The sequence below is a fragment of the Lissotriton helveticus genome, chromosome 1_1 (genome assembly GCF_964261635.1).
Source record: "Lissotriton helveticus chromosome 1_1, aLisHel1.1, whole genome shotgun sequence".
Taxonomy (NCBI): Eukaryota; Metazoa; Chordata; class Amphibia; order Caudata; family Salamandridae; genus Lissotriton; species Lissotriton helveticus.
Window position 1 is genome coordinate 293,262,965 of NC_136057.1, and position 24,269 is coordinate 293,287,233.

The following is a 24,269-nucleotide window of genomic DNA, read 5'->3' on the forward strand; positions in this document are numbered from 1 at the left end:
ACTGGTCAATGCGTTGCTGGTGGGGTGTGGTTGAGGTTCTTTCCCCATCTCTGAAGGTAGGCGCAGTGACTGTATTGAAGAACCTGGCCCGCTTACTGCGGTTCACAGTAACGCGAGCAGCCAAGCAAGGGGTCAACCCCGAGCACCAGCAGAAGGCAGATAGCGGTGAGTAAGGCAGGAGCAGGCGAAACGGGAGCTGCAGATGAGATATCACTTCGCCCTAGTACCAGGGTTCAAGAGGTAAGTCGTGCAGTAGAACACCCTGCCGCGATTTGGACACAGTTTCCAGGCCTTAATTGATGGTTATTGTGACATGTGGAAGAATTTAAAGATTTCACCCCTTACAACCAAAGAGGGGGGAAATTTTTTTTAACACAGGTCTGCGGCAAGAAGGACCTACGTGGTAACTTTCCACTAGAGTCAAAGGAGGCAACAGGGGCATCTCAAAAGTCTGTCAGGCATGCCCTCTATCATCTACAGGTCCCATTTAAGGAGCAGGAGGGTCCGGGAAGTTTCCATTCTGTAATGAGCCCCGTAGCTTGTATCCAGTGGTGCCGCAGCTTTACTTCCTCTCCAGCCTGCGTGGCAGGGGGCCACGCATCTGTCCCAGAGCGAGGCCCAATCACTCAATGATTGGACTAATCTGGGCCCAGGTAGACCAACACGGCCAGAACTAGGCCTCAGGGCTGTACCTCGGTTAGGCAAGCTGGAAGGGGAATAACTGCCAGACTGGACCCCCAGGCCCCTGCTCAGCCAGCCCCAGCCGGAGAGAACAGCAGCCAGTTGCATCCGTCTTCACGCAACGCTTGTTCTGAGGCCACACAGCGCTGCAGGGCCACATCACGGATGCAGCGCCTCCGATGAGCCCAACTCCCGTATGCTGCCTCCTTATCAGGATATGTTATGCCACTCTTCCCCCACCGCACCTCACCTGGGTGAGGTGGAGTGGGGGTCAAGGCTCCTGGCCTGTGTTTGGAAGGCCAAGCACAGGCAAGGAGCGCCCAAATGTGTCTCAGGGTGGCAGTTAAGGCACGGCCCTGTGGTCGGCCCATGTCTACCAGTGCCAGCGGGCCTGCCCTTCAGGGCAGGTTTAGGCGGTCTCTGGGGTCCTCTCCCAGCCCTCTCAGGCCACCCATAGTCCACACGGGTGTCATCCCTCTAGCCACAAATTTCAAAGAAAGAGGACACTTGGCCAAATGATCAGTTCCCCAGCCCACTCGCCCATGGGCCACGCCGGGTCGCCTCTCCCAGGCTGTCCTTCCACTCTGCTCAGCTGCACCTCACCCCGTAGTCCTACAGGACCCCGGTGCCAATCAAAAATATTGCAGCTGCAGGGCCAGTCCGCGAGGTTATAGGCTGCCATTTTGCGTCCTGGCCTCACTCCGGTCGTGGGCCCCGCCATCAGTGCGCGAGCTTCAATTATCATCCCACTTCAGCTCTGGCAGTTGTCGGGACTAATTGTAGACCGGACTTGTGTAGATGGGCAGGCCCTGCGGCTGATGGCGGCCGATGACAGAGCGTTCCGGAGCACTCTTAGAATCTGACTGCCATCTTGACTCCCCAAGCCGCGCCTGACCATCCCTCCCTCCCCCCTTGTGGAACCACATGTTAGCCAGTGGGGCTACCAGCATCATTACAGTGAAAACGAAAATTGAGTGTTTACTGTCAGGACATGTAAGGCGTATTTTAGGCATATCCTTCCTTTTAATATTAGAACCCTGCTTTGTGGATGCAACAGGCCTACCTAGGGGTGACTCATAGATATTAAAAAGCAGACTCTGGCCTGATAAAAGGGTTGTTTTTTTCACTTTGAGTAGGCAGGCTGGAAACTGCATGGCAAGGCTGCTGTGGCAGACCTAGAGCCATGTTTTCCCTTTGTCAGAACAATGGTGGCGCAAAATGAGCTACAGCCCACTGGTGACAATTAACATTGCTCCAAGTCCCTAGTATATGGTACGAGTTACCCAGGGCTAGCAAGTTAAGTGAGCTAATCTGGCATTAGCCAACTGTACGCAACTTGGAGAGGACCGAGCACATGCGCTGGGGCCAGGACAGCAGGCGCAGTGCACTACAGAGTCGAAAAACCAGCAGCATCAGTTCAAAATTTGGGGGATGACCCTACAACAAGAGGCACTTTCCTACATAGGCTGAAACAATCTGTTTCCTGTGGGTGCACATATTTAAAAACTAAAACGATGCAGGAATTAGATATTATTTTAAATATATCTCCGTTCTTCCAATTACGATGGACAGTAAGCTGAAAAGTTGTCAATGAATTGTAAATTGCTTTAGATGTTCACATCCACTATTACTATAATACTGTTTTCAGGTGATTGTATTATTTTATTGTATGTAGAATCCTAGTGCACTAAAAACCGATAAATTCCTTTGGAAATATACTAGTTGTAAGTCCATTTTTCTTTACACTGTTCTAAAATTGAATATGAATAAATACCAGTGTGAATGCGAAAACATATGGATATTGACAGAAGGATATTTCCCTTATATAAAAAGCTGCCTATTGCAGACTATCTAATATCTGTGCCAAAAGTGTAATCAGTGCTTGAAGGGCACAGACTGATTCATCAAGTGCGTGAAGTGACTTCATTAACACTCCCAAGGCCTTGCATTGAGTTGAAACATAAATCATTTTTGCAGGATATAAAGAGTGTCTTAGCTCATCAAGATTTAGTTTAATTCTTGTCTTCACATTTTTGTGATAACCCTTGTCTTTCCTTCACTTTGGCTGCAGGTTGAGTGTCACCCATACCTAACCCAGGTCAAGCTTGTGGAGTACTGCCAGTCGAAAGGAATCGCTGTGACAGCCTATAGCCCCCTAGGCTCCCCGGACAGGCCATGGTGAGTGCTCGTGCTTGTTTATTGCAACTTAAAGACATTAAACAAACATTATTGTGAGTTTCGGTCAAAAAATAAAACCAGTCAGTAACCAGTTTTAGTAAAACAAGAAGGTGCAGTTGGCAAATGGGCCAACGAGTTGATGCCTATGCTGCCAACTCCAGTGATTTAATCCTCTTCCTGTCAAGGCAGACTCACCCCTTCCATGCTTTCGAGGTTAAATTTAGTAATCATAACTTCTTAGTATAATAACTGTTCCCTTCACAGATAATGAACGACTATAGTCTTCTTGTGTTCTGGCATTAAAAGATTTGACAGAGAAATGTAGCAAAGAGGCATGTGAAGCCTACTCCGCTTGCCTGTTATGCAGATTTATAAAGTACACTGTCACCCGAGAAGGTATGATGACACTTACATGCCATTTAAGAGTTTACATGACTCAACATAAAAAGCACAACTTTTCTCCTGCATCCTTATATATATTCTGCCGACATCACACATGCACCATGCTAGAAAGAAAGGAGTGGATTTGATGGTTGTGTTGCAGGATTTGCTTTAGAATCTCAGAATGAGAAATTGAACAAACAAATAAGCATCCAAAAAAGAGGTTTTCTGTTAGAGACTGTAGATTCCGAATAGAGACTGCAGATTCCTCACTTTTTTAATACTCCGAGGCACCAGAGTGGATCCGGAGATTTTTTGATTGCAATTCTCTTGTCGTTGGTAGGTGAAGTTTTGTGGTTCGTGGCAAATTTGTCCTACCCTGGATGTTGCATCAGGGCCACTATTTCTGCCCTAACTCTGCGGTTTGATGTCAATTCCTTTCTTTCCACGCCTTCCTGAGCTCCTTCAAATAAGGTCACTTGATGGAACTAATTCCCTTAAAATTGTTTCCAGTGTTCATGGGACATGTCATGTACCCTCTAAAAAACGTAGGATTTAAGCTGTGAAAAGACTGCAACTGCCTGATGGCAGACCACCAGACTCGTGTGACTGCTGCGCAAAAATGACCTGCAAGACCACCTGCGACAACGAAGCCAAAGTTGCAGTACAAAAATTCAGCGAAACTGTATATGCGGAACACGCTGGGAGAAGGTTGTTGTCTGGTGTTTCACCCATGACATTCAGCCCTTATGAGCCAAGCTGTCTGACAATCCAATATTTTGTTTTACTCTAACCCTGTAAGGCCTTGCTGTGGCAACAGTTTAGTGTTATCTTTGGGCCTCAAGTTTGCCATATCAGCCAACCCTGTTAAAATCACTGCGTTTGATGCAAACAGTGTCACTCAATGCTATAACCTGCTCAGTGAGTTCACAAAACACTACTAGCTGGATGGCCACGTCTGGCAGTACAGACATTTTGCCTGCTCTGTCTTGCAGGATCTTCTGGTCCAAACCATTCCACAGACCCACCACCTGGGGAGCTACTGTTTTGGTACAACAGGAGGAATGTGTGGCTAGAAGCCCTCTATCGAAATAGCAATTTACTTACCTTTTGGTAATGCTTTTTCTGGTAAAGTCTCTATCTAACACAGATTCCTCACCACCCCACCATCAATCCCATTCTGTAGAATAGACTCATAGAGTCCATTAATTAGATTGCAATCTAGAGATCTTCACACAGCTGTATCTTGGTTTTCATGGACTCTGTGTTTAACTGAACTGACCAAGACCAGAAAGAAACAGATATATTAGCTCCGATGTCACATCTAGAGTGGGTCGGTCCGATGCTGAGCTGCATAGGGGAATTGCCTTTGAAACTTCTCCGGATCCAGTCTGGCACTATTAATAAGGTGAGGAATCTGCAGTTAAATATGGACTCTACCAGAAAAGGGGTTACCAACGGTAATTACGTTGTTTGTTCAGTCCTTTGGTAAACCTGGTATTAAATTAGGATGCTTAGTGACAGAGATACTGAGTGTATCTACCTAGTCTTGAAAAACATGCTTCATTCCAACATCCTTTGAGTGGGAGTGGATGATTAACCATGTCAAAGGAGGATGATAAGCGGTAATAATACAAAGTCATCACTAATGCGGACCACCTCTATCCACCTATTCAGCATGGCGATGGCTACCATTTCATTCAGTGCTCATAACAAGTTGAAACTGTGACCATAAGCTATGGGAACATGTCTTTAGTATCCTGCAAGTTCTCTCTTAGGGGATTTGCATGTATAGTTATAAGCACTTGAATAATCCCACCCATGTGCGGGGACCCTGGAGCACTTCTTTAAGATATATCTTCTTAAGCTGATATTATTTGCCTTTCTGGCCAGTGTAGCCTGTGCATTTAGGCTGCATTAGTGACTCTTTGCAGGCCTTCCTGAAGAAAGGCCGTTATTATCCACTTAAGAAGATATATCTAAAAGAAGGACTTGGATTTTGTGCTGGCCATCACTAGAAGAGTGGAGAGCCGGGCTTGTATTTATTTGCAATGTTTTTTTACTGTTGGTGAACAGAAGGAATTCTATTTTTGGTTAATTGGGTTCTAAATAGATGTTAGGCATCCTCTTCTGAACGTAATTGAGGAGGACTTTGAGTCCTCAAATGTTGTGAGTAAAGATTTTGCAATGAAGCATATCCTCAACAAATTGATGGATGTTGCTTTGGTTGTTCACGTCTAAAATGACTACTTGAGGATCGATCTCTTTGCTCCAAGTAACCTTTTATTATGTCCTGTTGGTCTGATGTCTTCTATTTGGCTAAATAATTAAAATATTATTTAAAAATAGTGTAAAATGCATCAATTGTACTGTTAGAGAAAAATTAAATCAATTGGTATTTCTGGGGTCCATCCAGGCCACCGGAAAATATTTTGAAGTTCTACATCTGGTGCTGATTTGGATCGAACACAGGGCACAGAGCTTCTGGGTCTATCGATCCGGCCTCATTCCGGCACTACTGTTACCGGGGTACTATGTTATCGACCTCCTGGGGCTTTTAGCCTTAAGCAGCAACAAGCGCTACTAGCTACCCTGACTAATATCGCAGTTTCCCATCATAAGCTGGTTATTTTGGGAGACTTTAATCTATGGCGCAATGCCTCCCTTGATTTGGGTCTCTGCAACATACTTCAGTCTTGTGAAAGTTTTGGCCTCTCTCAGCTGGTCACGGGTGCTACCCACAAGGCGGGACACCTTCTAGATCTGGTGTTCGCGGCACCTGACCTGGTGGTTATGGGGGAAATCTTACCCATGGAGTGGACAGATCACTCCCTTGTTAAATTTTTTATATATATTAATGGTGGGCATACAAAGGCTCCTGTGACTACTAGGGAATTTCGGTGCAGAGACTGGAGGGCTCTTGCATGTCTGAATTCCTTAGGGGGGGTGTTTCATGTGAAGCAGCTCTTTGACGTGGAAAAGCAAGTAGAGGAAAATTACGCCTCACTATGCACTGGAATCACAGCTGTCCTGGATGCTTATGCTCCTCAAAAAACACGTAGTTGTAAGGGTAACGGCTCTGCCCCCTGGTTCAATGATACACTGAAAAACCTGAAGCAGGGCTGTAAACAAGCTGAAAGAAGTTGGAGACGGGATTATAAGGAAGCCTTTAAGGAGGTGTGGAAAAACAAGGTTTTAGAATATAAAGAACTTGATTAAGAAATCTAAGGCAGAATACTATTCCTCCTTGATTTGTAACTCCACCAATAGCTCCAGGAGCATTTTAATATACTAAATAGTGTTACTAACCCTGAGTGCTCCAAGAATGCCAATGTCCCGTCCCAAGAACTCTGCGAGAACCTTGCCGAATTTTTTAAGGAGAAAATTGAACAAATCATTAGGGATTTGGAAGTTTCTCCTGAATCTGATCCTCCCCTTGATACGAGACTTGGGTCTCCAGTGGACAGGATGGCTGTGCCAGCCGGGGTACCGAAGGAACTATTACTTGAGTTCCCACTCCTTACGCACGAGGCATTTAGGGGGCTAGCCAGAGGGATTTCCTCTGGGTCTCCTTTGGACCCTGTGCCACACAAAATTTGGAAGGAATATGAGGAGGAACTATTTCCTTCACTCCACCTAATATGCAACCAATCACTTGTTACTGGTATCGTCCGAGCTCAGTGGAAACGGGCGATGATATCTCCTTTGCTGAAAAAGCCCTCCCTGGATCCGGACTGTTCAAAAAATTACAGACCCATCTCCTTGTTGCCTTTTCCAGCCAAGATTGTCAAGCGTCTGGTTAGTAACACTCTCTCCAATCATCTGGAACGTCACCAATTATTAGATGTTGATCAATTTGGTTTCCGGCCAGCCCATGGGACCGAAACAGCCTTAATCACCGCTATGGACGAGCTTCAGAGGCGTGCAGACAGGAGGCAGGCAGCGTTTCTGATCCTGCTAGATATGTCTGCCGCCTTTGATACGGTGAATCATAAAATCTTGTTGAATCGGCTATTTGAGGCGGGGGTGAGAGGTACTGCTTTGTTGTGGTTTCGTTCATTTTTGCAGGATAGGCAGCAGGCGGTGTCTCTGCCCCCTTTTCAATCAGCTTTCACTCTAATATCTCATGGGGTCCCTCAGGGCACCGAAATCAGTCCCATACTTTTTAACTTGTATCTTAGACCTCTGATTTCACTCCTCAAAAGCTTTAACATCAGGATTGTAAACTATGCGGACGACACGCAGATGATCCTCTCCTTGGAGGGAGAGGATTCAACATCTGTGGAGGTTTTCCATAACTGTCTGCGTGATACGTCACGATGGCTAAAGGATAACTCCCTCCAGTTTAATGCGGGGAAGACGGAGGTGCTCTTTAGCGCCGGGACTAAGATCTCCCAGCCGTTTCCAGATAACTTTTGGCCGCCTGAAACAGGGACCAAAGTACGGCCTGTGGACTCAGTCCGTAATCTAGGGGTCATGTTAGACCAAAGGCTTAGTATGGAGACGCATGTAAAAAAGACGACCGCCTGTTGCTTCGCCATCTTACGCTCCCTGAGGAAAGTCTTGCCTCTTTTACCATCCCAAGCTCGTGCTCAAGTGGTAAGGTGTACTATCCTCAGCAGGCTGGACTATTGCAATGCCCTTTTGCTGGGGTCCCCTGGGTTTTTGCTGGACAGGCTCCAAAGGGTCCAATCAGCGGCTGCTAGGTTGGCTTTGGGGCTTCCGAGAAGAGCACATGGGCCGTCCACTCTTGGCAAATTGCATTGGCTACCGGTGAGACAGAGGATACAATTTAAGGCCCTCTGCATAGTTTTTAGGGCTCTCCATGGAATTGGCCCGGCCTCCTTGCAATCGAAATTTGCCTGGTATATTCCAACTAGGCAGCTTCGATCCTCTGTGGCCAAGCTGGTAAAGGTACCCAGATTTAGGAAGGTCAGAGCCGGGGGCAGATCCTTCGAGGTGGCAGCTGCCAAACTCTGGAATCTGCTCCCGTTTGAGATTAGGCAAACTACGGAACTTCTTCCGTTTAGGAGAATGATTAAAACGTGGTTATTTCCCAAGGTAACTGCCTGAAAGTTCGCGCCCTCCCGGTCACCGTCCGCTTCTTCTGAACTAGTCAGCGCCAGGATGCCTGCAAGGTGACAGTGCGCTTAATAAGTGTTTTAAATAAATAAATAAGGTTGTCAAGTTTACGTACCACCGGCCATATCTTTCCTTGCACCTGCATCAATAGACTGCTTTTAATAAGCACAGGCTGTGCCTCATAATCCTGCCTTGCATATCTCTGCAGTTGGTGCATGTCTTTGAAGACACATTAATACAGCCTTTGTTTTGGTGGAATCGCCATGAAGTGTTTGAGCCCAACCTGTTCACATTTTCTGTAATATAGAAATGTAAAAACAAGTAGACCAATGTGGAGTGAAAGCACAAATAGAAGGGAAGTGGGTTGTTACATAGTATTTAAATATGATACATTACAGAAATTGTAATCCTGTGTGACAAGATAGAACCACATGAATTAAATAAAAGATTACTTTGGTTTGTGAACAAAACACCAAAGACTGTAGTACTGTCACCTCTGACACTGTAAGCTGGTCAGCTGTTAAGTAGACATTCAATGGCTTGGAATACTCCATCACTAATAATCATAATGCATTACAAGTGGAAATCTTTGATATCCACCTTTTCTCATTTTGCTCTTTATCTGTAGCCCTCTGCTGCCTTAAGGTCTATCCATTCTTGTTGTGCTTCGCCAATACCATTTCTCATTTGTTTGATGATGTAACTGTTAATAAATCAACTTTGCCCTTCTCCGCACAAGCCAATTGCACAATGTGAAAAATGTGTATCTTGTGTATGCTAAGTGAGAAATGTGCGTACTCGCACAGAGGAAAGCATTCAGCACATGCAGATTAAACACAATCGCACGCTAGCCAGTGTCTCTACTCCATTCTACAATCTACTAGTGCAGGGCTCTATACGGGTCCTGTCTTTTTCAGGGCCATACAGGGTATCACTGTGTTTTGTGATACTGAACAGCTCAGTTTCTTGTTGAGCCTCACTGAATGCTGTGTGTAAACTCCCTTTCTACAAATGGGTCCCCTTTTCTGTTCTTTTCTTTAATTCTTACCATCTTGATTTAAAGATTTGTTGCGAAAACATATATGTTTGATGTGGGCCAGTTACATCTACATAACCTGCATTATCTAAATTGTATTACCTTCTACACTGCTCCTACTAGGGCCAAGCCTGAAGACCCTTCCCTTCTGGATGACCCAAGGATCAAGAAGATTGCAGCAAAGCACAAGAAATCGTCTGCTCAGGTATGGTGTAAAAGTGAAATCTGTTTTGATGAATGCTATGAAAGTGTTACCTGTTTCCTCTGTCAGGAGTCTGGCACTGCTCCCTTTGTCCTACATCTTGCCTTTCATATACTGTCTTTCTGTCTCTCGCTGTAGTGTTAGTTATTCTTCTGCCTATACCTTCAATTATTCTGTAAGTCTCTTGAAAGACCTAATATGTTTCACGCAAAACCCTGGACAGCATCTAAATTCTGTCCAGTTTTACAGGAGGGTCTTTAGACTCTAAACCATTCTTAGATAACCAGTCTAATCGATTACATCTTGTGGGACATTAGACTTTGGCCCAAACTGGTTGATATGGGTTTGATACCCCGGCAGGACTGTGATCACAAAGCCTTGGATCTCACACTGCTCCCAATAGGAAGTACTTTGCATAGTACTCTTACTGAACCCTTCAATAGAAGGCTTAGACCCACTAACAATTGACGTAGGTTAAAATTGAGCACTGTCGTAGAACCTTTGTTAATACTGAGGGGGTTTATAACGCAGTGACCGTTCGGCTTGAAGCTGTTCAGAATATGGTAATGCCCTCGAATCAATCTGCAACCCTGACGAGTATCAGTGCCATCCATAACTCTATGATCGCATCTTTAAGGAATATCTTTTTGTAGAGTCCAATACTGCAGAAAGGAAAACACAGGCTTTGTGGTACAACAAATCTTGCAGAGTAGCTAGTCATTTACTATCTTAATCCATTAGAGATCAGAATAGGAAGTCGATCCAAGGCAGTCCTATAAAGCTGAAATACTTTGTGCCAAAAGTGATTAGGAGTATAGAAAATGGGCATCTATAATACGCACCATTAAAGAGAAGTACCATTGTTCCTTTTGGCGTATTCTTTCCAACAGTGGCACTGATTTATCATTTACCATTTGATATCTCAGCCGCTGATTGGTTCTATCACTCCTCAGAACTATACTCCTTCACCACCGGGTTGGATTTTTCTCAGAGTGGGCCGCTGGGTGAGTGTATATGGCTCCTGGCTGTGGTGCAGGTAGTATTAGGTTAATTGATTCCCAACTTGAAATACCAGCCCGAGATTAATTGTTTCCATTTCTGAAATTAGAAAAGCTATAGTCTGAACTGTTCCAAATAAAACCCTAGGATTAGATAAGAACCCTGTTTTTTAACGATATGAGAGTTAAACTCATGCCCCAACATGGGCTGGGGCAGCGATAATTCAGAACTTTGGAGAGGGCTGTAGGGCTCTTCCTTCATATTATAGGCATATCGGCATCATCAACCGTATCAAAAACATTTTCAGCAGGGTTATCGTGGACAGGCTATGGGAGTGGCTAAATGACACTGTAATTCTGACACTGCTTCAAGCTGACTTTAGAGATGGTATAAGCACCATCGATCAGGTGTTTTGTCTTCAGCTACTCTGTTGGAAATATATTGCCCTGGGGGCAGCAGTCACTACGTGACTTTTTTGGTCCTTAGGTCCGCTTTTGACTTAGTACCTAGGGGAGTCCCTGTGGAAGGTGTTGGCCAATATTGGGGTCCTAAAGTACATCTTGGATGTTATTATTAGACTACATACTAACAATGTTTCTCAGGTCCATTGTCGGTCTCAGGGTGAACTGACAGACCCCTTTCCAGTTGACCGGGGCGTAAGCCTAGGTTGTGTTTTCACCTCAACTCCTTTCAATCTAGTCATCAATGACCTGGTAACCTATTCAGAGAAGCGTGAGCACGATGCCCCAAGGGTCCGATGACAAGACTCCGACCCTTCAGTTGGTAGATGACACACCCTTGATCTCAAAAACACCAATGGGGCTACAAAAGCTATTAGATCCGTTTTTTGTGCAAACAGTGGGGCCTTGAGATTAACATTGGGAAATCCAAGTATATGGTTTTTAATCTTGTACGTACACTAGAACTAACCCAATACTTAATGGAGCTCCATTGGAGTGAGTCCATGTGTTTTACTATTTAGGGGTCACGTTCACTGCGCATTTTGTCTGGTCACCCCATATCACGAAATGTAGGCTAAAACAAGAACAATATTCAGGGGGACTTGTGAAGCCACAGCGGAGTTCCGTAACTTGCCCTATATCCCCAGCCCTTCAAATGTATAACCTGCAAGCCCTCGGGTGACTTCATATGGTATGAGGCCACAAAGAAGCAAGATGCTTGGAGAAAGCATAAAAACGCTTTATGAGACTTAATCAATCTCCGCGTTAACACCTTTATATCTTGACCTAGGCCTTAGATCGATTGTTGATAAAAACGACACTGACACCTATATTGTATTGACTTAGACTCTGGGCGACCCCAGATTTGATTTCCTACAGATAAGCCCTTAAGGAGGTTTTGAGGCAACCTGGGGCACTTAAAATCCCTTGGCTCAAGTTTATAAAATAATGCCTTCTCCTAGATGTAGGAACCAATGGTCCACCCTCTTGGAATCTACTGGGGTTTCAAAAGCATTGTTAAAGAGTTCATGTTGGCAGTACATACATGATTCCGTTTTAAGGCATCCAAGGGTAGGTTCCCTTACATCCTTTTTCTTGAGATTAAAGACCATATTACAGAAGTTTTCTTGGATGACATTGAACCCCTTTAAGCCAAGACACTATACATGAAATGTCGTCCAAGGATCCTGCCACTTTGTTCTATCATGGCAAAATAACAGCATGTCCCCAAGGAGTCTGATGGGTTTTGTCCTTTCTGTGCCAAGGTTGTTGAAACAATCGAACATGCTGTAATATTTTTGTCCAACATATCTTGGGTGCAGAAGGAAATGGATTCTTCGTTTATTTCGTAACTTGGGAATACAGGATTACAGAGCAGTAATTAGGATCCTGAGAAGCTATGTTAGACCTCCTATTATGTTTGAAGTCTGATGCTTTTTGCTATACATGTGAAGACTAATACACAAAAACTACCTCTTGTCTGACCTATATAATTTCAATCTGGCAGCTGCTCTATTTCTTAAGTGCACAGAGCATAAACATTTAGAAAGAACAAAACCTTAATTACCATGCAAGTATTATTTTTCTTTTTATATGATTTTATTTATCTTCTTTTTTTATATAGAAAACATATTTGTGATATATTTCTGTTTTTGCAATTGACATAAAACATTATTTTCTTATTTTATTTCTTGCTTTAATAATAATAATACATGTGAAGACTAAACAACAAAAGAAAGTAGTGTAGAGGGTCCTTTTTGCAGCATGTCAGAACTTGACACCTCATGTATTATAATGGAATATAGCCTTAGATTTGAAAATGTGTATGGCCAGTCGTGGCCGGCATGACTCGCAGGTGGGGTGGGGTGGGGAGGGTGCGGGGGGGGGGGGGGGTTATGCGCGGGGGGGTAATTTAAAAATAAAATAAACTTACCTTTCCGGGTCCCTCGTGGTCTCTGCTTCCCCTGTCCGGCAGGAACAAGAATCGGGCAGCCTCCCTCCCCTCTCCTAAGCTAATCACGATGCAATGGCAGCATTGTGATTGGTCAGGACACCGACCAGCCACAGGCGCCTATTTGGAGGCCATTTTCTCCATTTAGGCTTCATTGCAGCCTACATGGAGAAATGGCAGAGTGCGCATGACTGGTTTGATCAGCCTTGGGGCCAACCGAACAGTCAGCTCCTTCAGCAGTGGGCAAGCCACTCCTCCCGTGCTCTAGAGCAGACCCCCCCCCCCTCCCCCAACCAAACACTTCTGCTTTCTCGCAGAGAAGTAGAAACATAAAACGGTAGTTTTACCATTTTATGTTTCTGCTTCTTGCACTGCGAAAAAGCAGTTGGGCAACGCTCCTCTGCCCTAGTGGAAGAGCCACCCCTGTGTATAGCTGACTACAGATGTATATGAATTCTTTGAAGGATGTTCATATTTTCAGCATGTTATTAGAAATTTTTCGGTATCTGTAAGGTTCCTCTAACTTTAATGCCCAGAAGAAGCCTCCGAGAGCAATGCTCTCTCTGTCTCTCACTATCTCTGCCAGTAACCATAGTGATAACAAAAACTGGAATATGAGGGCCAGTTGGAAAAAGGGATTTGGATAAGAGAGAGAACCTGAGACACAGGACTTCCCCACTCTGACTCATCCGTTTGGTTGGTCAAGGATCCCTTTTGAGGATGTAGCGGATATCTACAAATCGAAAAGGTATTTTAAGTAACATACTGTTTAATAGTATTTCTGAATGGATACACCCGAGCAATATCATTGTTTATCCAGCTGTCAGGTGATTGGCGTGAAACTGGTAATTCATGAAACTAAACCCACAGAGGATGAGTACCCTCAAATATATACAAACGTTTGCATTTCTCCCTATGATATGAATTGCCTCAAGCTTTGTCATATATGTATAATGTCACATTGAGTTTAGTAAAATGACAAGGTAACCAGGTGTTAATAATCTGTTCCGTTTTTAGCAATTCAGTTGTGCATGCTAGAATTCTAATGCCTTCTGCAGGACAGTCATATAGACATTTGCACATTAGTCCAATCTAGGAATCCTTGTTACATGGACCACACCTAAATACTCTCTTCCGGCTCCCACCACCAAGCTCAGGCGAGCCTGGACGCGCCTTGAGGTTGATAAATGGTGCACTAAACTGGCTGGCTCACAACCAGAAGTCTCGGATGACCCCGCCCTAGCAAACCAGGAATATGCCAATTGGATCTCCCACACTCTTGACTCTACTCTCCCAATGAGCAAGATTGTACTGAAGCGGCCTCAAAAAACCGCCCCTTGGTACACCCAGTCTCTCAGAGAAAAAAAGCGTCTCTGTAGAAGGGCGGAAAGACGCTGGCGCTTAGACAAATCGGCGGATAACAAAACCCGGTACCGTGAATCCATCAACGAGTACAAAACTCAAATAAAAGCAGCTCAGTCAACGTATTTCGCCGAAAAAATCCTGATTGCTAGATGTAAACCCAAAGAGATCTTCCAGATTATTAAAAAGCTAACAAATCCATCTCCTGTGGTGCATGTCGAGAAATCTGTCACCCAATGCAATGACCTTGCCGAATTCTTCCACCAGAAAATCGACAAAATTTATTCAACTTTTTCTCCCCCAAACACCAACCTGCCTACTCAATCTAATGACCTCCGCAGTCTGCCACATCCCCCCACTCCTTATAGCTTAACTCACTTCCCCCCACTAGATCTCCCCACTCTAGAATCACTAGCCCTCAGTGTCAAATCAGGCTCGCCGGCCGATCCTGCCCCTCCTGACATCCTAATGGCAGCTTCACATACCATCCTGCCCGTCATCAGAGAGGTATTAAACTCTTCCATCTCATCCGGCACTGTCCCACCTGCATGGAAGCAGGCCATGGTTAGGTCAATGATCAAGAAACCTAATCTGGATCCGTCTGATTTGGCCAACTACCGCCCTATTTCTCTGCTCCCTTGGTTGAGCAAGGTGTTGGAGAAATACGTAAACCAACAGTTAGTGAACTATCTAGAGGGCCACCACATACTGGATTCCACTCAGACGGGTTTCAGACCCAGGCACGGGACAGAGACCGCCCTCCTCATGGTTGTAGAGGAAGCGAGAAAAATCTTGGATCAGGGAGGATCAGTGGCAGTGATCCTCCTTGATCTAAGTGCGGCCTTCGACACAGTGTGTCATGACACCCTTTTAAGCCGCATGTCCTGTGTGGGGATTAAGGATAAAGCTTGGGCATGGTTTGAATCCTTTCTGGGGAATAGATCTTTCAGAGTTTTTGATGGCGACTCAGTTTCCTCCAGTAGACCTCTAAATTGTGGAGTTCCTCAGGGCTCCTCTCTGAGCCCTGCCTTATTCAACCTATACATGAGACCACTGGCCAGCATCGTCCGCCCATTTGGAGTCAAAATCATCTCATACGCGGACGACACGCAGCTGGTGGTCTCACTGGCGCAGGAGGCATCTCGAACTGCGCCAGGCGGGCTCAGAGAATGCCTTGAGGAAGTGAGGAACTGGATGGCGTCATCATCTCTAAAATTAAACGGAGATAAAACTGAGCTGATGCTCTTAGGACCTTCAGAGCCGGCACTTCCCCCCTCCCTATGGCCCCCATGCCTAGGACCGCCTCCAACCCCAAAAAATACCATCAAAAGTCTCGGGGTATGGCTGGACAGTTCACTATCCTTCAATGATCAGGCCACAAAACTATCAGCCACATGTTTTGGCATTCTGAGAGTGCTAAATAAAATCTTCCCTCTCCTCCCCCTGGAAGCCAAACAGGCTGCTATTCAAGGGCTCATCCACTCCCGTCTTGATTTTAATAACGTTCTTTATCTGGGTGCTCCAGAATACACCCTTCGGAGGCTGCAAACTGTACAGAACAGTGCAGCTCGTCTTCTACTAAAAATCCCGCACAGACACTCAGTAAGGACCGGACTGTCTAGCCTCCATTGGTTACCGATCCGGCAGAGGATTCTGTTCAAAGTGCTATGTATAGCCCATCAAGCTTTTTGGGACATGGGACCTATCATTACCCGTGATCTGATCACTCACTATATCCCAAATCGCAGCCTTCGCTCCAGCCAGACTCTCTTAGCAGTAGTCCCAAGAATAAAAAGATCTAGAACCGGTGGAAGGACGTTCATGTACAACGCAGCTAAGGCCTGGAATGCTCTACCACGTCATCTTAGAGCCATCCAGAACCTCACCTCGTTTCGCAAGCATCTGAAGACCCACCTTTTCACATCTGCCTGCTAAACCGGTGTTTTCTCCCCCCTCCCCTGTTCTCTGGAGGTTACGATTATCCTAGCGCTTGGACGCCTTCGGGCAACAATTGCGCTCTATAAATCCCCAAGTTTACAAGTTTACAAGTTTACATGATTGGGTAGCCCTTCCTATAATATAACCCTTCCCAGTCTTAAAAGATTCAGATAGGTGTTCAATAAATAGTAGAGAGTTCACTTTAATCAACAAGACAACTTTTCTAAATACTTCTCTGGATTGCCATTGATATAACTCATTAGGAAGCAGTTGGCCTTGGCAAGGGAAATCAGAAATCCGAGTAGCAAGGTTTTGGCTGCAGCAACATTGTATCACAACCGCCTAGCAAAGACGTTTTGAAAAACAAGGGAAGCTATAACCTGTAATCCTGAATGGCTGCTTTCTCTCCAGAACAAGCAAGAGTTCATGGCCTGCTGGGAATTGTTAGCATGCTTCCACATAGTGCGTTCTCCGCACATGTGGAGCTTCAATCCCGGAAATGCGGACATTCAGTAATGACCACCAGCCTTCTTTCACTGAAGGACACTTGGCACGAGTGAGTTTGGAGTGCATTACCCTCTGCACTTGTGCCATGCTAAGTATTAAGCATAGTCTCCAGCCCCGCTTTCTGACAGCGTCTTCACAATGTTTTAAAATGTAACATGATCCCATGTAGTACCCATTCTTCACAGTATAGGAAAATGTCTTACATTTAATAAAGGTTCGAAAGAATGTTCTACAGCAAGCTCAGACCCATCCTGGATCCACGCGACTGTAATATACTGTCTGGTTGCCACCAATACAGCCTGTAGTGCTTAAATTAGTTTCAATTTTGCCAGAGATAGGAAGACCTTTGACCAAATCTCTCAATTGAGCAGTAAAGTTTGTGCAGCATCCCATCACAGAACACCAGCATTAATAGTGATGTCGCCACATCCTACCCTTGATCTACTAAAGGTGCACTATAATGTAAAACCACAAGGCTTTTTTAATCTCAGATGGTACCAGAGCTTGTTTTGCTATATTCTTATAATTTCTTAATAATGCTTATACATATTCATTTGCTATGTATTCTGATTATCTTTTTGGCACTGGTGGTGGAAATGTTGATATGTCTCGGTCTGGGTAGAAACAGTTTTAACTATGTGCCAGTGCTCGTGAAAGCAAAATAAAGATGATATAGAGACAATACAGAGTTTTTTTGTTTATGTAAGTGTTGATCTGCATATTTGCATAGTTGTTTTGCACGGCTGGTTGACTATGGTGTGAAAAGTAGGACATCTCTGCCCCACAGACTCTGGCCCGTCTTTGCTTCCTGCCTCTAAATTGACTACTAACACTGGCTGACTTTCTGCAGAATTGTTAACAAGAATCACACAAACACGCATTACCATTAACTACCAAATCTATTGCTTTTCATAGTGTGCTGTTTGTTTCTTGAGTTTGTGGCTCAACATTGTTATCAAGGCTTTGCTTCAAATTGAAGTGTACTGTAAGTAATAGAACTTGCCTCCTGAAGCCTGTAAACTCAATGCACAAAGAATTATTTGTATGTATGCAGCATTTCTCTAGCATGGACCTAGACAATGGAGCTCTGTTCAGGCTCAAAGGCAGAATACAGTCAATAATTGATTTGTGAACTGTTACTGTATCATTATGTAGTGTTCTATAAAGGGTTCCCTGTTCAACTTGCTCTGAAATTGGAACAGAATTGTGGGACCATCTTGATGAACTTGGGTGTTGTTCCAGACCCTGCGTGCATAAATGGAAAAGGACCTGTTGCTTAAGTTTTTCTTTTTCTCATTTTTTTCTGCAATCTGGTGGTGTGCTGGCCACTGGTGCTGAGAGCATCAGAAACGGTAACCTTGCCAGTCAGATATGTGGGATTCCTGATTGCAATCCTCTGCATCATTTAGAAAGCCAAGATGTTCAGGGCTGGCAAGGGGAGCCACTGGAGTTGCATCAGGATTACTTGGAAGAGAAACCTGTTTTGTGATGTATATTGTATTTTGGTGATGTTGAGGGGCAAGGCAAAATTTACCACAAAATTCATGCATTTTAAAAACAGAGGAGACCACACTTATATACATCATACTTTACAAGCCAGAATTATTGGCTTTTCCACTGCTTATTCTTCAGGTGATTTGAGGTCGTCTGTTTTAGGATAGGGTCCACCAGTTTCAGCAGATTCCTAGTCATCAACGTCCTCTTTCTTTTCCTTCTCCTCTCGTCAGTTCTCGCCAATCTTCTTGCTCAAAAACAGGTGTATGATTGCTGTTTCTTTTTGTAATACCATAATATACTAAACACGAGCCCTGTTTTGTTGCCCCTGATTCCAGTACTTGTACTTCTCAATTTCTAACAAGAGCTTATAAGCAGCCTGCCTTCCTGGGAGCATGAAATATCAAAGAAACGGATGGTGTCTGTTGTGTGAGAATTTTCTGGGTGTGGCATATCATATCAAAGATAACATTCTTTAAATATACTTGTGCACATATCCCTTCTGTGAGAGGGCGATCCTACATTAGCAGCTGCCCCTAAGGCAAAGAAGAATTAAACATCCATTCTGATGCTGCAGTAGAAAACTGAGCTCAACAATAAGGGTTTAATGGTGTTATCCCTTTAATCTGAATAAAATACAAGCAAAGTTCTGGTGGATGTAGCATCTTGTTTACAGTTTTTCCTTGAGACACTTTCTTGTCACACAAATTCTTGATAAGCATGGGCTCCTTGCTAACTCACTTATCCTTACTTACATAGAATTCATCTACATAAAAGCTTTAGATGCCAAGTATAACATAACCTATGCCTAGTAAGAAACCTTTATTATGGAAAGTTTGCGCTCTCCCTCATGGTAACAGCAGCTCTGATACAAGGCAACAATTGGTATTCTCCAGTCTTCATTCTGCTGTTGTACATAATGCAGTAAAGAATAGAAATGTAAACGCAAGAAGTGCCTAGAATGTCTTTTCCTGTCAAGGGTGGCATCTATCTCATGCCAAATAGGGCAACCAGATGCAGCGGAGAAAGTATGTATTCATTTTTTATCTGAACAAATAGGCTGCATGGTAATCGCCTCAAATTAATAACTAAGAGAATGTTACAAGAACTGAGGCACTGGTTCTGTGTGAAACTGTTCTTCCTCCACCCCTGGTATATGGCAGGAGAGATGTCCATTCCTGTTCAAGGTGAGGACGTTTCTTGGAAGGATCTTCCCTTTTCTCTGTCTCTAAATACTGCTTCATGAAAACTGATGACATTGAGGTGCAGAGTTCTCACACTTCATTGTGCCTCTGTGTTGGGTACTTCTGCTTGGAGCCAGCACCTCTGCTACCTAGTATGAGAAATATCACTGCACAATGGCTGTGCCCGAATGGCAGCATGGAAATGACATTTGAAGCAAACAAATCCAAACTGGTTTTGAAACCTAAGACAATAAATCCACGTACCCAGCCTATACAAATGTGTATTTAAAAAAAAAAGTGGGATCGAAACCGCCTACTTTGTTCCACATCAAAGTTCTGCAAGGAAGGGAGTGTTCCATTGAGTATTAGAGGAACTGTTGTGTAATCAGGGGTAGTGTCTGCCTTACAGCCTGTCTCCAAAAAGTGAGGGTACATCACCTAAAATCTGCACTGTATGCTGGAAGGGTGAAGGATCTGCTGACAGAATTAAAAATTCTTTGCACTTTGAAAAATTGACACTTGGAAACTTTTCAGCATAGTTCAATGTTCTCCTATGTGGAAAATAGTTTTGCAGTCAATCAGGTAAGGGTGCAATGTACAGTTCCAGTCTTCTAGATCAAAGGTCAGCAGTGGGCAAGGTACCAACATTGCACCACTAGTGTGCCGGGTGCAATGGTCAAAATCGGAGTTCAGCCGAATGCTTTTCAAATCAGGCAGCGGGGTGCCTGAAGCCACACTCCTTGCAGGTAGATAAATCAGTTGCAGGGGCCAAGCTTTGGGGGGTTGTACCAGCACAGGGAGAAATACAAAGCAGCACCAAACATACACCACCAGCGTCACAGGGGCAGCCGGGTGCAAGGTGAAAACCCAGCGTCTGGCGTCCAATGCAATTCTATGGGGATACTTCTTTTCGGAAAAAAGCTGCAGGCGTCAAACCAGAGGGTCCAGGCAGAACGCCAGTGACAGCACAGGTAATTTGAGGTGTTGGGGGTTCACAGGGGCATAACTGGTCAAGCTCACCAAAACCCGGAGGCTGCGGGTGTAGTGGTGCCTTTAGATGATGGAAATCTTCTTACCATGCTGGTCGTGGTGGTGGGTGGAGGGCCTTCAGATCCTCTCTGCAGGTGTCGTCGTGTAGGTCAGGAGAGGTTGGTCCAAGCTGGATTCGGAGTTCTGGTCTCTTGGGAGACTTCACTGGGCAGGTGGGCCACTTGAACTCGGGTCGTGGGCATCGGGTGAAGAGTGGGCACAAGTTTTGGATCTGCCTGGATTCAAAGTCTTTATTGTAGGTTCCTTCTGGACAGGTTCGCTGTCCACAGGAGATTGGGGTCTTTGTTGAAGGCAGCAGTCCTCCCAGGGGTTTCAGAGGTTGCTGATGCAAGACAGGTCAGAGGTTCTTCGAAGGTGAAGACAGGGGTCTTTGTTGAAGGCAGCAGTCCTCTCCTGGGTTTCAGAGGTTGCTGCTGCAAGACAGGTCAGAGGTTCTTCAGAGGGGAAGACAGGCTGTTATGGCTGGGGCTAAGACAGTTGTCGTCTTGAGTCTTCTCTGCAGGGTCGTCTTCTTCCTTCGTAGGTCAACGCAGATCTAGTTTCTAGGTCTGGGAGAGCCATCTAAATATTACATTTGGGAGGTGTTCTAAGGGAGTAGCAGGCAGGGCCAATTGGCACTGTACCTGAGGTGACTGCACTCTCTAATATGCCACCCTCCTATGGGAGGGTAGCATAGACCTAGCCCTGAATGGAGGGGTCCCCCAGCTTCAAGATTGCAGGGATTGAAAGATGTGCTTCACCTCGCCTCCTCCACCTTAGGTGTGGAGTTGGCAAAGGTGAGAACACCTATTAAGTTTTCCTGCTGGCTTTACCGCCTGAAGTGGGGATGTAAACCGGTGGCTACAATGGCTGGAGGTCGTGTTACAAAGGTGCAGCACCTTTGAAGCTTCCTTTTTTGACCACTGACCTTTGAAACTTCATACTGCGAGTACTGGCTCATCCTGGGTGAAGGGGTGTGACACCTCTGCCCAGGATGTGCATTGTTTCTGGTCCCAGAGAGCAGGGTCTCTCTACCCAGCGGTCTAGAAACCTGTCTGGTGGTGGTGGTGGTAGCTCCCTACATCCGGTCAGAGACCACACCAGGGTTGGAAGATTTCTTTAGGGGGGACCTCTGAGGTACCCTCTGGATACATGGTACCATACATTCCTCACTGGTATCAGTGTGTATTTGTTTGAGAGTAGTAGTTTGGTACGAAGAGTAGTAGTTTGGTACCAAACACTCCTGTATTCAGTGAACCAATCATGGTGCTAGGGAACTAGATTTTTCGAGTTTCCAGCCCAGGTACTCTCTATGGCTCCATTGGCACTTACAATATGAGGGCCCATTCCTTAATATTGTAGAGTCATATCTGATCATGCAGATATGCCCACACCTGTAGTTATGTGCACCCTGCGTTCGGGCCGTGAGGCCTGCTAGAGGGGTGACTTACCTATGCCTTAAGGCAGTGCTGGCTGGCATGGCACCCAGGCAGGGTGTCATGTCGACTTTGCCGTTTTCTGCCTCACGGGTGTATGCAAGCCACAAGGGCAGTGGCATGGTCCCAGTGTGGGGGTCCCAGCGGACCCTCTTCAGGCCCTAGGTACTCGGGGTACCATTTACTAGGAGCTTAAAGGGGGTTAGACGTGTCAATTGGAGATTTGTTTTTAGGGAAAAAAGCACTGGCAAGGGGTCCTGGTTGGCAGGAACCTTGCGCACTACAATCGAAACCACATCAAAACCAAGCAAAAAGTGGGGGCAGCTAACCAAGCAAAAAGAGGCACTTTCTCACAGCAAAGCAGTGTGTCTGGCCCTGCAGGATGAACGGCAGTCGAGAAGAAGAGATAGAATTGTTCCGGATGAGTAGAGCGCCCAGAAGAAGTTGGCAAAAAAAAAGTACGCCAGGAGTGATTCTTGCGGCTCGTCTTCGCTACCCTGATAGTCAATTACTGAAAGTGTTGTACTTGGTACAGTTTGCAGAATCATAGTAAGCTTTGTCCCAGGACACCAAAGGCAGACTACTCCTGCCACCACAGGTGGGGCCCAGCAGCTGCTGTCTGCCCTGCGGCCACCACGTGGGGCTTCACTGTGATCTCTGTTCCAGTTATGTATTTAGTATTTATTGCTAATCTTCTATTGTCTGATTTACCCATTACCTGCGAACACTCCGAAACAAGGTCCTCAGCTGTTATTTCAAGCCTGTAAAGAAGCATCAAATAAGCAGCACAGATGGAGAAACTGCTACTTCATCGCAAGATAACAGCAAGCTTTGGCAATGCCAATAGGTCTTGCCTTTGGGACCTTATGAGTGTTAGTTAGCTATTGGCTTTGCCAGTGCCTTTAAGCTATGTTGCAGAGCAGTGCGGCTGCTGTACAGCATGTTGAAAAGTTATAATAAAGTGTTATAAGCATTTTTGTTACCTTATATGTAACCAAGTACACATTATGTGCAAATGAACAACCCTATTAAAAAACATAATTAACATATACAATGTCTTCTAGTTGGTCTCTCCTGGTGCTGAGGTGATGCTGTGCTGATGCTCCGGTGATGCGGAGTTATACTGTCATGGTGGGGAGGTGGTGGTGTGCTTGTGCAGAGGTGGTGCTCAGTGATGCTTAGTTGGTGCTGTGCTGCGCTAATGCTCAAGTGGTGCTGCATTGGTGCTGAGGTGAGGCTGGGCCGATGCTGTGATGGGGCTACAGTAGTGCTGAGTTGGTGCTTTGCTGGTGCTGTGCTGATACAGAGGTGGTGCTATGGTGGTGTTGAGTGATACTGAGGAGTTTCTGCGCTGGTGCTACGGTGGTGGTGAGTGATGCTGTGGTGGTGCTACGCTGATGCTGAGGTGGTGGTGCACTGGTAGTGAGGTGGTGCTGTGCTGTTGCAAAGGTGGTGTTGCGCTGGTGCCGAGGTGGTGCTGCGCTGGTGCTCAGGTATTGCCGAGTTAAACTGGTGTAGTGCTAAGGTGGTGGTGCTGTGCTGGTGCTGAGGTGGTGCGGCGCTGGTGCTGAGGTGGTATTGCGCCTCACATACGCACAAATCCTGGTGAGAGCTTGCAGTCCATAGGGGCAGCACAAAGCGGCCCTTGTATGAGGAATACAAGAGTTCTTCCCACAATTGAGGAAAAAACACTACACTACACTGTGTGTGAAACAAAAACAACATAAATCAACATCTGGCTCTACAGTGCAGAGGTGCTGCTCCTCACAAGGAGCAGACTAGATTTCGTTTAACTTTCTGAGCATGAACCAAGTCGGTGAAGACAGCTGCCGGCCTCTGAGAATTACACGTACACACGCCGAGTGCGTGCATGGTCTTCCCATTATTTTATACTTTTTGCCCGGCTGGGCGCACCATGGCACACAAAGCAGGGACATGTCAGTGTTGTGTGGTTACTCTGGGCCCCGAGGAATGCTTATCCACTACAATCCATGAGTTCCTGTGCATTGCTGGGGGAAGCTGCCAACCCTACAGTGGAGGCCTCTACATTTATTGCATTTCAGCTATGGCAAGGGGGCTTCACACAGTAAGTAATGCTTTGACAAAGTAAAGAAACCTAGACCCAAAAAGATGATGTCTTGGTACTGCCTCCAGACCACACCCGCCAGATGAAAACCCTTTGGACGTGGAGGCGGCTTGTTGACTGCAACTCTGGGCGCAGTGAGCTGACTGCTGCCATTGTAAGCAGCAACAGAGAAAGTTTGTTTGCACTGGACACTTTCGGAGACAAAGCTATCTCTTCCTGCACAAACAGCAACACAAACCTTGCCACGGATGGCCCTGAGGTT

The 24,269-nt window shown here is 45.5% G+C and overlaps 1 protein-coding gene across 2 annotated transcripts in view; it reads left to right on the forward strand.

Moving 5' to 3' along the window:
- The window catches only part of LOC144797898 (aldo-keto reductase family 1 member B1-like), a 225,294-nt gene that overhangs the window by 180,659 nt on the left and 20,366 nt on the right, over positions 1-24,269 (forward strand). For both annotated transcript variants that reach the window (XM_078668792.1, XM_078668736.1), the window contains exons 6-7: positions 2,753-2,859; positions 9,482-9,563. In XM_078668792.1, coding sequence (XP_078524918.1) covers positions 2,753-2,859; positions 9,482-9,563 — 189 coding nt within the window. The remainder of the gene's footprint in view (positions 1-2,752; positions 2,860-9,481; positions 9,564-24,269) is intronic.